The following is a 13,543-nucleotide window of genomic DNA, read 5'->3' as shown; positions in this document are numbered from 1 at the left end:
GTGGATGGAGTATTTCAGTTCATACTGGAGGCATTCATTGCAGTAGGAAAGTTCTCCTGGTCTCCGGCTGGGTAGTGACTCTTGGTCTTCTCTGTGGGCAGCAGAGGCTCATGCTGAATTTAGTGACCAGTCCAGCTCTGTGATGACTGTGTTCTGTGACAGCATGTACACCCTCATAGTTATCTAACTCTTTTCCTCTGAAAGAGTACTTTCACATTCTTGATCTCTGTTTTCGTGACAACCTGTGAATGTTATTAGCTCCATTTTATATCTAAGGAAACTGAGGCCCGCCCAGAGAGATTAAGAAAAGGGGAAAAGTGAAGTTCATGGCTGCACACTGAGGAGAGAGCAAAGCTGGGACTTGAATTCAGATCTTCTGGTGCCTCCCCTGTACTGGGCACTGCTGTGCTTTGAAACAGCAAAGTCCTGGCTCTCAAGGCTCTGGCTCTATTCTTCTGGCAAGAAAGATGGGTGCCCAGACAACTGTAGCTCGGTCTGAGTGCTGCTTGAGGGAAACATGGGAGGCCAACAGAGCACAGAGGACAGCTACCTAATCCAGCTTGAGGTGGGAAAGTCAGGGCAGGCTTCCTGGAGGAGGTGACTCATGGGCCAAGTCATAAAAAAAAGGGTAGGAGTTAGCTAGGACAAGGGGAAGAAGGACTGTTTCATACATCTGACTTTCTCCATATTCTTGGCTTCTCCACTCATTTTCTTGCCAACTACAGAATGGAAAAAACTGAGACCAGAGGTACAAAGCCACCTCACTCCTGTCTCCCACTACATGCCTTCCTCCCCTCTCTCCCATTCTACTCCCCAAATCTTAGGTTTTGAGAAATCTCCTCTATGTTTATCTGCTTGTCGATGTATTTATTCATTGAAAAACATTTATTTAGAACCTATAAGTACATAGCACTATGGCTACAGGGTGTCCTGGCCCCTGCCATGATGAGAGATCTCACTTGCCACAACCTCAAAAGAGATTTTTGGCCCTCTGTTGTTTTCCAGAATTTGGCTTCAGCCAGACTCTTCCCCGCTGCCTCAAGCACTTGCAGACAAGTCTCATCTTGGTCAAACACTTGCATGAACTGCCTTCCTCTGGCTTTCTCATTCCTCCTTCTGCTTCATTGACCTGTCTCTTCATCTCCCTTATCAGCCTTGAAAATTCCTTGAGGGCAAGGACTGTGTCCTTACCTTTTCCCTATACTTCTCTAGAGTACACTGGTAAAGTCAGGTGAAAAAAAACAACACCTTTTCAATAATCACAAAATTATTACCATTTATTATTCACTGTTCATGCTTTACCTGTGAATACCTCCAATCCTCATATCTTGGAAAGGTGGTGATAATGTTATCCTTACCTCTTAGGGAAGAAAAGTTGGTCTCAGGAAGGCAAAATGCATTTCTCAAAGGCACAGTCAATCAACAGCAGAGTCCAGCATCAAAATTAGGTTTTTCTGGCCTCACATCCCTGATCTTTCTACCACTCCATTGTTTCTCAGACTCAGCTCGAATTGCCTGGAGAGCTGTATAAAATTCTGATACTTGGGTGTCGGCTTCAAAAGTTCTGAGTAGACGTTGGGGGGTTGTAGCCTAGGCATTGGGATTTTTGTAACACTACCTATTTGTTTCTAGTCAGAGCCAAAGTTGAGAACCAGTGCACCGTACCACATTGCTTTTCTTTGTCCACACTGGCTGTAGCTGTTGGTGGTGGTAGGGTGTGAATCTGAGTCTCCATGTGTGGTACGCATGTGACTGGAATGCAAGTTCTCTGTAGCCAGGGATCTTTGGCCTTCCCTGCTGCTCCCTGACCCAGCGACCTCACCACCCTGTGCACGTGCACTGCCAAGGGTTGTTGACTATTTAATTGGCCTCTTGGTTCTTCTGTCTCATCCAGGGGATTCACTGGTAGATCACATCCAGCTGTTGCCATTCGCAGAGCCTGTTGACATAACAGAAGAGTCTTATAAACATACTTGCTGGTCTCAAGAGTGTTGCTCATGACCTAGACCCATTGCAAGTGCAGCCTAGGTCAGCCTCCCACACTTTAGCAACCCTCTTCTGGAGGGAGGAGGCTGTTGTGAAGTTCCCTAGCATAGTGTCCACGTCCTGTTCTGGCTTTTCACGCTCAGGAGGAATTTGTGGTTCATGAAGTCAGTGAGGGTCAGCTCATGTGTATACTCTGCTTTATACAGGGCTCAGAGATGTCTTTTTTTTTTTTTTTTTTTTTTTTTTTTTTTTTACCCCTGTTTTATAAGTAAGGCAGTGGAGATGCAGCTTAGGTGAGATACCCTAGCAAATAAATGGATACAGAGCCCAGGTTTTCTGACCCCCATTGTGGTGTTTTCCCCATTGTTCCACAATGGTCAGTGTCTGGCTTTTCATGCCAGGCTTCAATTGAAGCTACTAGCTTTCTTACCTTCTTTCTCGTTTATCCCTACCACAGGGGTAAACACCTGGGTGTTACTTTGTGTCACTGGGAATATTAAGATAGGGGTCCTGATTACTCCTGGGGTGTAGCCTGAGAATTGTCCTGATATTTCTGGGCCCTTCTTGGATCTGCTCAACTGAAAGGAAATCTGTGATGCTGCTCAAATACTTTTGGAATATTCCCAGCCCTAATCCCACCTCCTATTATTTCTTATCCAGCCATCCTATTTTTGTAATGACCAGTAGTTCTTTGCCAGGCTCTGATCTGGGCACAGGGATACAGAAATAAAACACATATTCTGAGGGCACATGGCTGGCTCAGTCAGTAGAGCACATGACTCTTGTGAGTTCGAGCCCTACATTGAGTGTAGAGCTTGCTTAAAAAGCAACAACACATATTCTGTATACCAGTGGAGATAATATGCAAATAAAGCAACATTCCTTAAGGTATGGTCCCCAGACTCCCTACATTAGAAGTACAAGGAATGCTTATTAAAATGGAGATTCTCAGGTCCCACTGTAGATCCATTATTTCAGGATCTCTAGGAATTGGGCCCAAGAAACTGCATTTTAGTATGCTTCCTAAGTGAATCTGAGGTGCTCTGAGGTTTGGCAACTATAGGAATGAGCCCTGTGGTAACAGTATAGTGTCATATGTGATGGGGAGCACCAGGCAGGTGCACCTATGGAAGCAGCAGGCTGGTTGCTGTTTGCAGGAGCACCTGGTCTGAGGAGTGACACTAGTTGGGCAAAGAACAGCCTCTTGAATGTGTCACAAGGAATAAATAGGCGTTAGCTGGTCAGGTGTAACCGGACAGTCATTTCTCTAGAGATGGGAAGATGTGAATCGTGCTTAATTTATCCTTTCTAGAACTCTAAATTATTAAAGTTTGCTTAAGAACAGACCTGGATCTGGCAGCAATGATGAGAGTCTGGTTGAGCTTTTGTGCCCTCCTCCTGCTTTGTCTCATGACCTCCTTCAGCAACCAGTATTAAGCTTCACATTGTAGTCCCATTTGCAGATCACACCTCTATTTTGCTTCAGTTAAATGATTGGGTTTGCAAGGTTTGCCCTCTAGAGGTCTGTTAGTGCCTGGGCCTGTGGGCTGCAGTCTGCGAATGAGCATTGCTTAGTCACGTGGTTGTGATGAGCTGGTTTTCTCTTTATTGAAAGAAGTTGGGTTATTAAGAAGGTGGGGCAGAAGGAGAAGTGGACACATGAAACAGGGGAGGGAAAACTGTACCATTTCAGAGTCAGGAGGGTCCCACCAAACATCTGGTTAGAAAACTCTCGTTCTGGAGATAAAAAAGCCTGAGTGTCAGAAAGATGATTTCAAGTACCCAAATGATACCACCAGGCACAGCTTCCAACTCCAGGGACTAAACTTGAGGATTTCTCCGGCCAGTGCCTTTTCTGCTTTAATTACCAGACTGTACCTGGAAGGTTTATTATTTAAAAGGATTTTCTATGAAACCCCGTACCAATCCAGTCATGTAGCAGGGTGAATTTTTAAATATATGCTGTGTTTTCCTAAAGCCTGGCAGACCTGGGTTTTGGAGCTCTGTATCATTTGTTCCACAGTTGGAATTAAAATGAGACCACATCGGTCAAAGTGCTTTGATATGCGTAATGCTTCACACCAGCGGCTCTCAAAGTGTGGGGCCCAGACCTGCAGTATCCACATCACCTGGGAGCTCAAGGGAAATGTGAATTCTCTGGCCTCATCCCGGGCTGGCTGAATCAGAAACTCTGGGGGTGGTGTGGGGACCGATAATCTGTTTTAACAAGACCTCAGGTGATTCTGATGCCCACTCAAGTTTAGGAACAACTCTCCTGCAAAAGAGAAAATCAGCCCCTGGGGCTTGTGGGACTAAGGCTTTAAATACCTCCGCTTTGTAACTGAGATGGCATTGGGGAGACAGGAGCAGGGGTGTTAGTTTCACAAATTTCAGATGGGTCGGGCAAGATCACCTAAAGGGTTTGGTTTTTTTCCTCGAAAAGCAAGGAAAAGCTATGTGAGTGTGTGGAGCATGGTGGTGCTTTTGAGGCTAGGAGCACACGCTGACTGTGGTTCTACACATCTTCAGAAGACATTCTTTTCATCTCTCCTGTAAAGCAAAGCTCCCTGAACGTCATTTCTCTGTATGTTTAAGCCAGGAAACTGTGGCTATCAATTTGTTTAAAACGAGGCCATTAGGGGGTACCTGGGTGGCTCCGTCGGTTAAGCTTCCAACTCTTGATTTCAGCTCAAGGTCTGAAGGTTTGTGAGCTTGAGCCCCGTATCAGGCTCTGTGCTATGTGGAGCCCACTTGGGATTCTCTCTCTCTCTCTCTCTCTCTCTCTCTCTCTCTCTCTCTGTGCTATGTGGAGCCCACTTGGGATTCTCTCTCTCTCTCTCTCTCTCTCTCTCTCTCTCTTTCTCTCTCTCTCTGTACATGTGCATGCTCCCTCTCTCCCTCTATCTCTCAATAAACACACAAAAAAAAGAAAGAAAGAAAGAAAAGAAAAAAATAGTTAAATGAGGCCATCAATATTATTTGTCTCCACCTGCCCCATTGTGCTGACTACTTTTTTTTTTTAACTTATTAAATGAAAATAAAATACTATTTCTCGGCAGGCTTGAAGCTTCAGGATTTCCTAGTGGACAATGAAACCTTCTCTGGATTCCTGACTTACAACCTCTCTCTGCCAAGGCCTACTGTGGACAAAATGCTGGGGGCTGATGTCAGTCTCCACAAGGTAAGCTGTAAGATTCGGCTTCCTTGGGGGGCTGATGGCAGTTACATTGTTTGAGAGTCCCTGTCTTTGTAATGGTGCTCAAGTTCACCTTCACCAGCTTTCACTTCTCTGCCCAGGCTGGCATTGCCCCGCCATCCACAGAGTGGAATGTGCAGCCTGGTGTCATGGGCCAGCTGGTTGAGATAAAACTGGTTTCCTGCCTGTCAACTAGCATTTGTTGATAACATCCCCCTAAAGGGGAAGGGAGATGAATTCAAGTTAAGATAAACATTTAAAAAAAATTTTCTTTTACAGTTCTGAGATGGTAATCAGAGTTGAGGAGTATTGATCAGAGCAACTATCTATAAAATCTAAGACAGGAGATTTTAAAAGTTGATGCTTCCTTTAATGATGGACAAAAAAAATCTATAAGGAGAAAATGTTTTTTTTTTCCCCTTAATTTGTAAAACCAGGAAGTAATGGTAGTTTATGTAGAATTTTAACCTTAGATTCTCAGACCCCTTCCTTTGGCATAATTGGATATCATACAGCTCCTGGGCTGTGAGTAGCAGACCCTGATTGCATGTCTCTCGATTTTCATAGAAGGTTCTCCAGTGTATTCTCTGGCAGAAAGGGGCACTGCTTCTTTAGCCTGTCTCTTGTCTACACACTAGCTTATATCTTTACATTAAGCAGAAGCATTGGAAATGTTTATGCCTGATTAAAAAAAAAGTCTTCATTTTATGTGATGTAGAATTTTTAAAATTAGAAAAATGTGCTTACTGCTTGCCCTTATAAAACAAGGAAAATATGCCTTGTGTTTACCAGTTGTATGGTCGGGAGATGGGCCAAAGGCAGCAGTCTTGTTAAAACAGTTGCATTTAGCATAATTTCCATTTTCCCCTGCCAGTTTCATCTCTGTCCCATCAGGTCAGTTTAAAATAAGGGGCATCCTACGCATGGAGGTGGTCCTTGCATAGTATTAGAATCTCTCTGTGGTCGGTGCTCTCAAACACCGATACTGAAGGTAGGCTGACCGCAAGGACTACTTAGAGAAAGGAGGAAAACTGAAGTACACTTGCGTGTCTGGCAGTAGGTGAAAACTTACCGGAAACCATGGCAGGCCAAGTGCTCTGTAACGTTAGAAGGCTGCATAGGTCTGGAGAGGCTCTTGATCCATCACTCATTCTAGATTGCACTACGAGCAGGTCAAGCTGCATTAATTTAAACAGGAGAGGTAATAATGGAGTAATACAGAGTCTGCATCATCCATCCATTCCACAAATATTTACTGTCTGTAATGTTTCAGCACTGTGGACAAGAAAAGTGAGCAAGAAAACCAAGCCCCTCCTCTAGCTGAATTTGCTGTCTAAATTGGACAGTAAGGACCATGTATGAAGAAGGGCAGTTTATTGAGGCCCAGAAAAGCTAATTAAGTAAACAAAATACGGCCAAGGAAAGGCTCTCCAGGGGTCTGCTGTAATGAATACTTAAGAGTGACTTAGAATTGGCCTTCAATGAGATGAAAAAGAGGCTCAGCTTTCTGTTACTCTGCTCTGGGGCAAATCAAATGAAGAGTTCCAAATTCTGAAATTGCTTCAACATAGTTTTTTGGATCAGTGAAATAGCTATACCTACAAATAAATAGTATGAATGCTTTTTTTTTTTTTTTCATAATTTGGTCCAACCCCAGTTTAAGATCGCATAAGTTCCAAAATAATGGGAGTTTTTTTCTCTAATAAAAGTGGTTTCAGGAGTTTGAACTCTCAATTCCTATTTGCTGAATCATGTGTCCCATTTTTGAGACAAAGAGTTGGACTCAGGATTTCCCTTCACAAGGACAAGAGCGTGGGAGATGATGAGTCAAACACAACATTCAGACTTTAAGTTTTCTGTTGGATTGTGCCCTGATACATTCCAAAGTTGGGTAAAGAGATCTGATGCAGTGGACTATTGCAATGGTGTCCATTCTTCAAAGCTATATTGGCCCACCACCTACCCCATCTTCTTAATCCAGTTTCCCTTGACTCTTTTTGCATGAAATGCTTCCAGGTATTTTTGCAAGGCTACCAGTTACATTTGACCAATCTGTGCAGTGGATCAAAATTAGAAGAGGTGATTCAACTTGGTGACCAAGAAGTTTCCACGCTGTGCGGCTTGCCAAGGGAGAAACTGGATGAAGCAGAGCAAGTACTTCGTTCCAACGTGGACATCCTGAAGCCGATCCTGGTGAGTACGCTTGCTGTGTGGAGAAGCTTCAAGCACTAATACTTTCGGAATGTGAACATTTTCCCTGGACAACATAACTTTGTTTTTGTGGAAACATAAGCCTGGCTGGGAATTTGAGAGATAATTTAGCTCATTTGTATTCTGTTCTTTCAAACTTATGGGCTTTTTCCCAAAAGGTAAAAGGGGGAAGAATGAGTTGGGTATGGCTCTGAGTCTAAACCTAAGGTCCCCTTGTGCCTGTTTCAATCAGAGAAAACCTATTTTTTATGTTGTGGGTTTTTTTATATTGTAATTTGAGATTATAAGAGTTCATTTGAAGAAAGAGTTCTCCAGATTAAAAACAAAAAAATCTCAGAAATCTTTGGGAAGATGGACATCCATTCTTAAAAAGCATATCAACAAGGAGACACTGAGCTGTCACAGTGGGAAAACCTTAGAATTGGATGGGAGTACCCGTAATCATTAGATTAACCAATGACGGAATTACACTTACAGAAAAAGGAAATTGCAACAAAGTCTGATCAGCCTAGGAAGCAACAGTTCAGAGAAGCAGTCTGAGAGTATACATGTTCATTCTTAATCAAAGAATACAGACGGACCTGAGCATTTTGGCCATCAGAGGGTTGTGTATAGTTCTAGAACTGGTGGATTTCTTTGGTTTTTTGAGAGCTCTTGTGACCTGCCTCTCCAACAACAACATTTAGCATCCAGGGTTCTGATTTCCTACTCACCAGATAGCCCTCTGAGTTGTCAGTAGAATCTCTTAATACGAGGGAAAGAGCCTTGGAAGAAGTATGTGCCTGAAAAGAGATGTTCCTCATTATAAAAGCAAGAAATCAGAATCCTCTGGGACTTTGTGCAAGCATGATTTCTTTATAGGGAGATCCATTCTCCTGAGGGTTCTAAGAATGGTTTCTAGACTTTGTGCCTGGATTGTACCCTAGAAAGTGACCTTTAGAAACCTCTCCTGAGGTTTACATGCTAGACCGACTATCAAGAAGTTCTTGCAGCCTTGTTGGGACACCTGGGTGGCTTAGTCAGTTAAGCACCTGACTCTTGGTTTTGGCTCAGGTCATGATCTCACAGTTTGTGAGTTCGAGCCCCACGTGGGGCTCTGTGCTGATGGTGCTAGGCCTGCTCGGGATTCTCTCTTTCCTCTTCTCTCTTTGCCCCTCACCTGCTTGTTCTCTTTGTCTCAATAAATAAACTTAAAAATTTTTATTATAAATTAAAAAAAATAAAGTTCTTGTATCCTCCTTGACTCTATGATGCTGTAGCTTCTGCCTGAGTAGGTAGTAAGAAAAATGGGTGAGTTTTAGGTTTTTTTTTTTTTTTTTTTTTGTGGCAAGGTTGATGGTGAACCAGTTGGTATGAAGGGCGTAGGCCTAATGCTTAAGATCTGTTTTAGTTTGTAAAACAATTTTTTTAATGTTTTTATTTATTTTTGAAGGAGAGACAGAGCGTGAGCAGGGGAGGAGCAGAGAGAGAGGAAGACATAGAATTTGAAGCAGTCAAGCAGCTCTAAGCTGTCAGCATAGAGCCCGATGTGGGGCTTGAACTCACGAACTGTGAGATCATGACCTGAGCTAAAGTGGGACGCTTAACTGACTGAGCCACCCAGGTGCCCTAAGATATGTTTTTGTTTTATTCCAGTAGTAGTATTTTCTGTTTCAGTTAGAAAAAAATACTGAGTTGCTTTGTTCAATAGTCTGGCATTCTATTGGTTAATGTTTCTATAGTATAATTTCAAATAAGATCTATATTTCTGAATGTGGATGTTTGCAGTCCCAGATGACTGGTCTCCGTGGCTACATTAGCTCATTTGTGCAGACACGTAGCCTGTTGGCACTTGTTGCATTGTGCCAGAAAGATGGTTATAAATGGTAGACCATTTCCTTGTATAGTTTTGGCTGTTTTGCCTTATTTCAGTACAAGGCAAAAATGTTCACTCAGCCAGAATGATGCACATTTTGGAAATACGGGTGCTTTTAGAAGTCCTAGTAACTTACATTGGTGCCCATTCATCATTCGTTTCTGTTTAATCATTAAACACTTACTGTGTGCACAACCCAGAAAATCCTTCCACTCACACAATGTCTGAATTGGACTCCAAGTAGAATGACAGCACAGCCTTCGTGCTCTGACAATCGCCAACTTAGGTTTCAACCGAAAATCCCTCCCTGGTTGGGAGGGTTGGCATGATAGGGTACATGGACATGTGCCATCAACACTGTCAGCTATGTTGCAGCCCATTCTGGTGTAGTTGTGTCTTCTTGATTTATGACTGGGTATTAAGGTCACTGCCATATGCTTTTTGCACATTTCTTATGCCCAGGGAGTATTTCCGGTTCTGCTTCTGCCTGTCTGCTGTTGCTGAAAATTCTGTCTCCATAAAGTCAGAAAAGACAGGAAGACCTGTTTTGAAGCATTTCTCCTCTTATTTTTGTTTTTTGTTGTTTTTTTGTTTTTTGTTGTTGTCGGTGGTGGTATGGATGTATCCCTGTTCTTCAGCCAAGATATTCTTTCTCCTGGGCCTCCTCTGTCTCCTGATGACCTTTGGACAATAGTGTTTAGACAACATGGGGGAGGTATGGCAGAGTGGTGGGGGCATGGGCTTGAGGTCAGCTGCATCTAGGTTCAAACGTGGCCTTAGCAGTTTTACCAGTTGGGTGACCTTCGATAAATTTAGTGTCAGTAAGCCTCAGTTTCCTCTTCTTTTACATACAGATAATCTAGTTTACCCTTTGTTATGATCATTGGTCGTGCATATGAAGAACATGACAAGGGGTCTGGCATGCATTAGGTGTTCAGTAAATAAAAGTTAATCATCACTAGAACTGTTTTCATGCTGAAGGCAATTGCTGGCGAGATAGAAATTTTCTTCGGTGTTAGGTATCCATCCTAACCAAGCAAAGTAGCTCTGAAGAACATTTCAGTGAAAATTTTTATTCTTTGCCTAGATATTGTCGAGGCTTCTTACCTTCTAGATTCTTATTCAGGAGCATACCTCAATTATTTATACCTTGAATGAAAATGAATACTGGATGTCAGAATTCTATTGCATCCTTAAAGTTCTCTGGGATTAATAGTGGTTTCCATTAGGCATTCTTTTAATTTAAAAACCTATTCATTTATTGAACTATGTTGAGTTCATTTTATATGTCAGGTATGTTTTGGGAGCTAGACTGTGCTGAGATCCTCACAAAGATGGCTTCTGATGAGTACAAGGTTAGGTCAATACATGAAATATATGTCCAGGATACATGCATTTATGGAGGGAGACTTGTGTTCATAGTACTTGTACCATTGAGATAACCGCTAGCAGGGGATTGTAGCCATCTAGCAGTGACTTCTTTCTTTTTTTTTTTTTTTAATTTTTTAATGTTTATTTATTTTTGAGAGAGAGAGAGAGAGAGTAGGGGAGGAGCAGAGAGGGAGACACGGAACTCGAAGTAGGCTCCAGGCTCCACGCTGTCAGCAGAGAGCCCGACATGGGGCTCAAACTCATGAACTGAGAAATCATGACCTGAGTGAAGTCAGATGCTTTACCAACTGAGCCACCCAGGCACCCAGCAGTGACTTCTTTTGTCTCACTGCTCAGCAAGGTGGATTTGGCTGTTCTAGTTGGCTGGGCAGGCGAACTTCCCCTTGCCTTCCTTGTGGGTCCTTCCTGAAGCAGCACCTACCTTTCTCAGACAGGAGAAATCTATATGGGGGCTTCTCTCTGCTGTCTTCCAGTAACTTCCAATCTGTTTTGGACTGCAAGAAGGAGCCATATTAGTGGATCAGCAAATTTTGGCCAGAGGGATCTGCTTCTCTTGTCAAGTCCTTGCTGATTGCATTTGTTCTTTTATTGCTGTAACAAATAGCCACACACCTAGCAGCTTAAAACAAAATGAATTTATTAGTTCATAATCCTGTAGGCCAGAAGTCTGGGTACAGTGTGGTTCACCTGGGCCTACTCCTTATTGTTGCACAAGATTGAAATCAAAGGGTTTACAGAGCTGTATTCCTTTTTCGAGGCTCTGAGGATGCCTCTGCTTCTGAGCTCATTCAGGTTGTTAGCTGAATTCAGTTCCTTGCAGTTGTAGGACTGAGGTCTCTGTTTCCTGGCTGGATGTCAGCTAGAGGTGGGTCTTTGGTCCTAGAGGCTGCCATCATTCCTTCCCATGATTTTCATGTGGCCCCTGTTCCAGCCACAGTGGGTTAAGACCCCCTCATGCTTTAAATTTCTGTATTTTTCTCTGCCACATCTCTCTGCTTCTAGCCAGAGAAAGTTCTCTCACTTTATGGGTTCATGTGATTAGATTGGACTCATCTAGATGATATAGGATAATCTCCCTGTTTTAACCTCTATAACTTTAATTATATCTGTAAAGTATAATTTACCATGTGATCTAACATATTCAGGTGCCTGGGACTAGGATGTGGACTGCTTTGGGGAGGGCACTCATCCTGCCACAGATGTCTTTTAACCGAAAGGTATATTTCATTATGTCTTTGAAGTGCTTCCTCAGTGCTCTCGGCTTTTTATTAACCCCTCGTCAGCTCTGTACATTTTCTTGCCCATATTCTGAGAGAGACTCTAAAGCATAATAAACACTACCCATTAGGGTTTTTAATGCACAAACCAAAGACAGCAGTGACTTTGTGAAGTAGAATGTCTCTGAACAAGATGTGACTTAAAAGACTGTTGTAAGGCACCAAAGCTTCAGCCATGAGCATGGCAGACAAACGCACGTGGAGCTTTTATTCTAGTGGGCACTGGGAACCAACTTTTAGGCTGACATTGGGAATTTGAGGAATACTTCACAGGTCCTAGGTCTGTAGAGTGAGGGCTATCCTCTCATTCCAGCTTCACTAACGAACCCCCAGAAGCTCCCTAACAACAATCTTTGCCAGCGTGGGACACTGTAAGCCATGGTGGAAAGAATGTGGGGTTAAATAGGCTTGCCCTCTGGTCTTGGCTCGCCATTGTCTTGGTGATGTGAAAATGGTGTCTGATTCTTGAGTTAGGAAGGAAAAGCATACGGACTTCTCTCCATCTTCGTAGCAACTTGGGTATTGCACAACCATGTAGTTAGATCGTCTTGACCTCTGATGATACCTTTACCCTGGAAGGGAAAGTTCTGTTTCTGTAGAACAAAGAGTTCTGTTCACATGTCTTCTGATACATGCAGCATATTCTTGCAAAGGCAGAACTCAGTTCATGGGACAAAGGAGGTAAAGTGAGTGGTGCCCTGAGGTCCCTAGAAGACCAGTGATCTCACAGCTGGGCTGTGTATAGATTGAAGGAACAGATGGAGAAGGGGTGAACGAAGTCATTCTTGTCTTGAAAGCTCTTTGTTTAGCGTCTTCTTGATCCTTAGACAAAGGCTTAGAATATAGATGGGGCTTGGCTCATTCCTTTTTGGGGCTGCATACTTGAACTTATCACATCCAGCCCTTAAAGCATTTGTGTGAGTTTTTTTTTTTTTTTTTTTTTGCAGTAGAAAACAGCTGCTTTTCTTCTCCTGCATAAAACTCAGACGCTTGTGGGAGGTATCAGATTTTGTTTGGCCTTGTTTGATGGTACTGCCCATCAAACAGATGGTACACCTGTTTTCAGTACATGCTTTCATCTGGCAATCAGCTGCAATCCTTACATTTGGTAAATGACATACCTCAAGGATTGACTCTCAAGACTGTGTTTACTTAATTCCTATAGGTAAAGGGAAGCACACAACTAGAGCTAAATTGGTGAATATAGCAGAGTGTTAATAGGACTATTCAACTCTATCTGTACAGACATTTTTGCCTCAGTTATACTATTTTTTCCTTGAAGAGTGCCACTCTTCCTCCCACTCCCCCCACCCCCGCCCCCCGCTTTGGACCTTAGATTCCTTCTTTTTTTTTTATTATTAATTTCTTTAAAATTTAAATCCAAGTTAACATATAATAATGATTCAGGACTAGAATTTAGTTATTCATCACTTCCTGTAACACCCAGTACTCATCGCAACAAGTGCCTCCTTAATGCCCATCACCCATTTAACCCATCCCCCACTCAAAACCCCACCAGCAACGCTTGGTTTGTTCTCTGTATTTAAAAGTCTCTTATTGTCTGGGCGCCTGGGTGGCTCACTTGGTTAAGCGTCCAACTTTGGCTCAGGTCATGATCTCACAGCT

The 13,543-nt window shown here is 42.9% G+C and overlaps 1 protein-coding gene across 4 annotated transcripts in view; it reads left to right on the top strand.

Annotated features, from left to right (window-relative positions):
- Positions 1–13,543, top strand: part of ABCA1 (ATP binding cassette subfamily A member 1) — a 325,465-nt gene that overhangs the window by 240,334 nt on the left and 71,588 nt on the right. For all 4 annotated transcript variants that reach the window (XM_045042502.1, XM_019816257.3, XM_019816256.3 and 1 more), the window contains 2 exons: positions 5,046–5,167; positions 7,199–7,375. In XM_045042502.1, coding sequence (XP_044898437.1) covers positions 5,046–5,167; positions 7,199–7,375 — 299 coding nt within the window. The remainder of the gene's footprint in view (positions 1–5,045; positions 5,168–7,198; positions 7,376–13,543) is intronic.

Source organism: Felis catus, chromosome D4 (assembly GCF_018350175.1).
Source record: "Felis catus isolate Fca126 chromosome D4, F.catus_Fca126_mat1.0, whole genome shotgun sequence".
Classification (NCBI taxonomy): Eukaryota; Metazoa; Chordata; class Mammalia; order Carnivora; family Felidae; genus Felis; species Felis catus.
The sequence above is the reverse complement of the archived record's forward strand: the minus strand, read 5'-3'. Positions and strand labels throughout refer to the sequence as shown.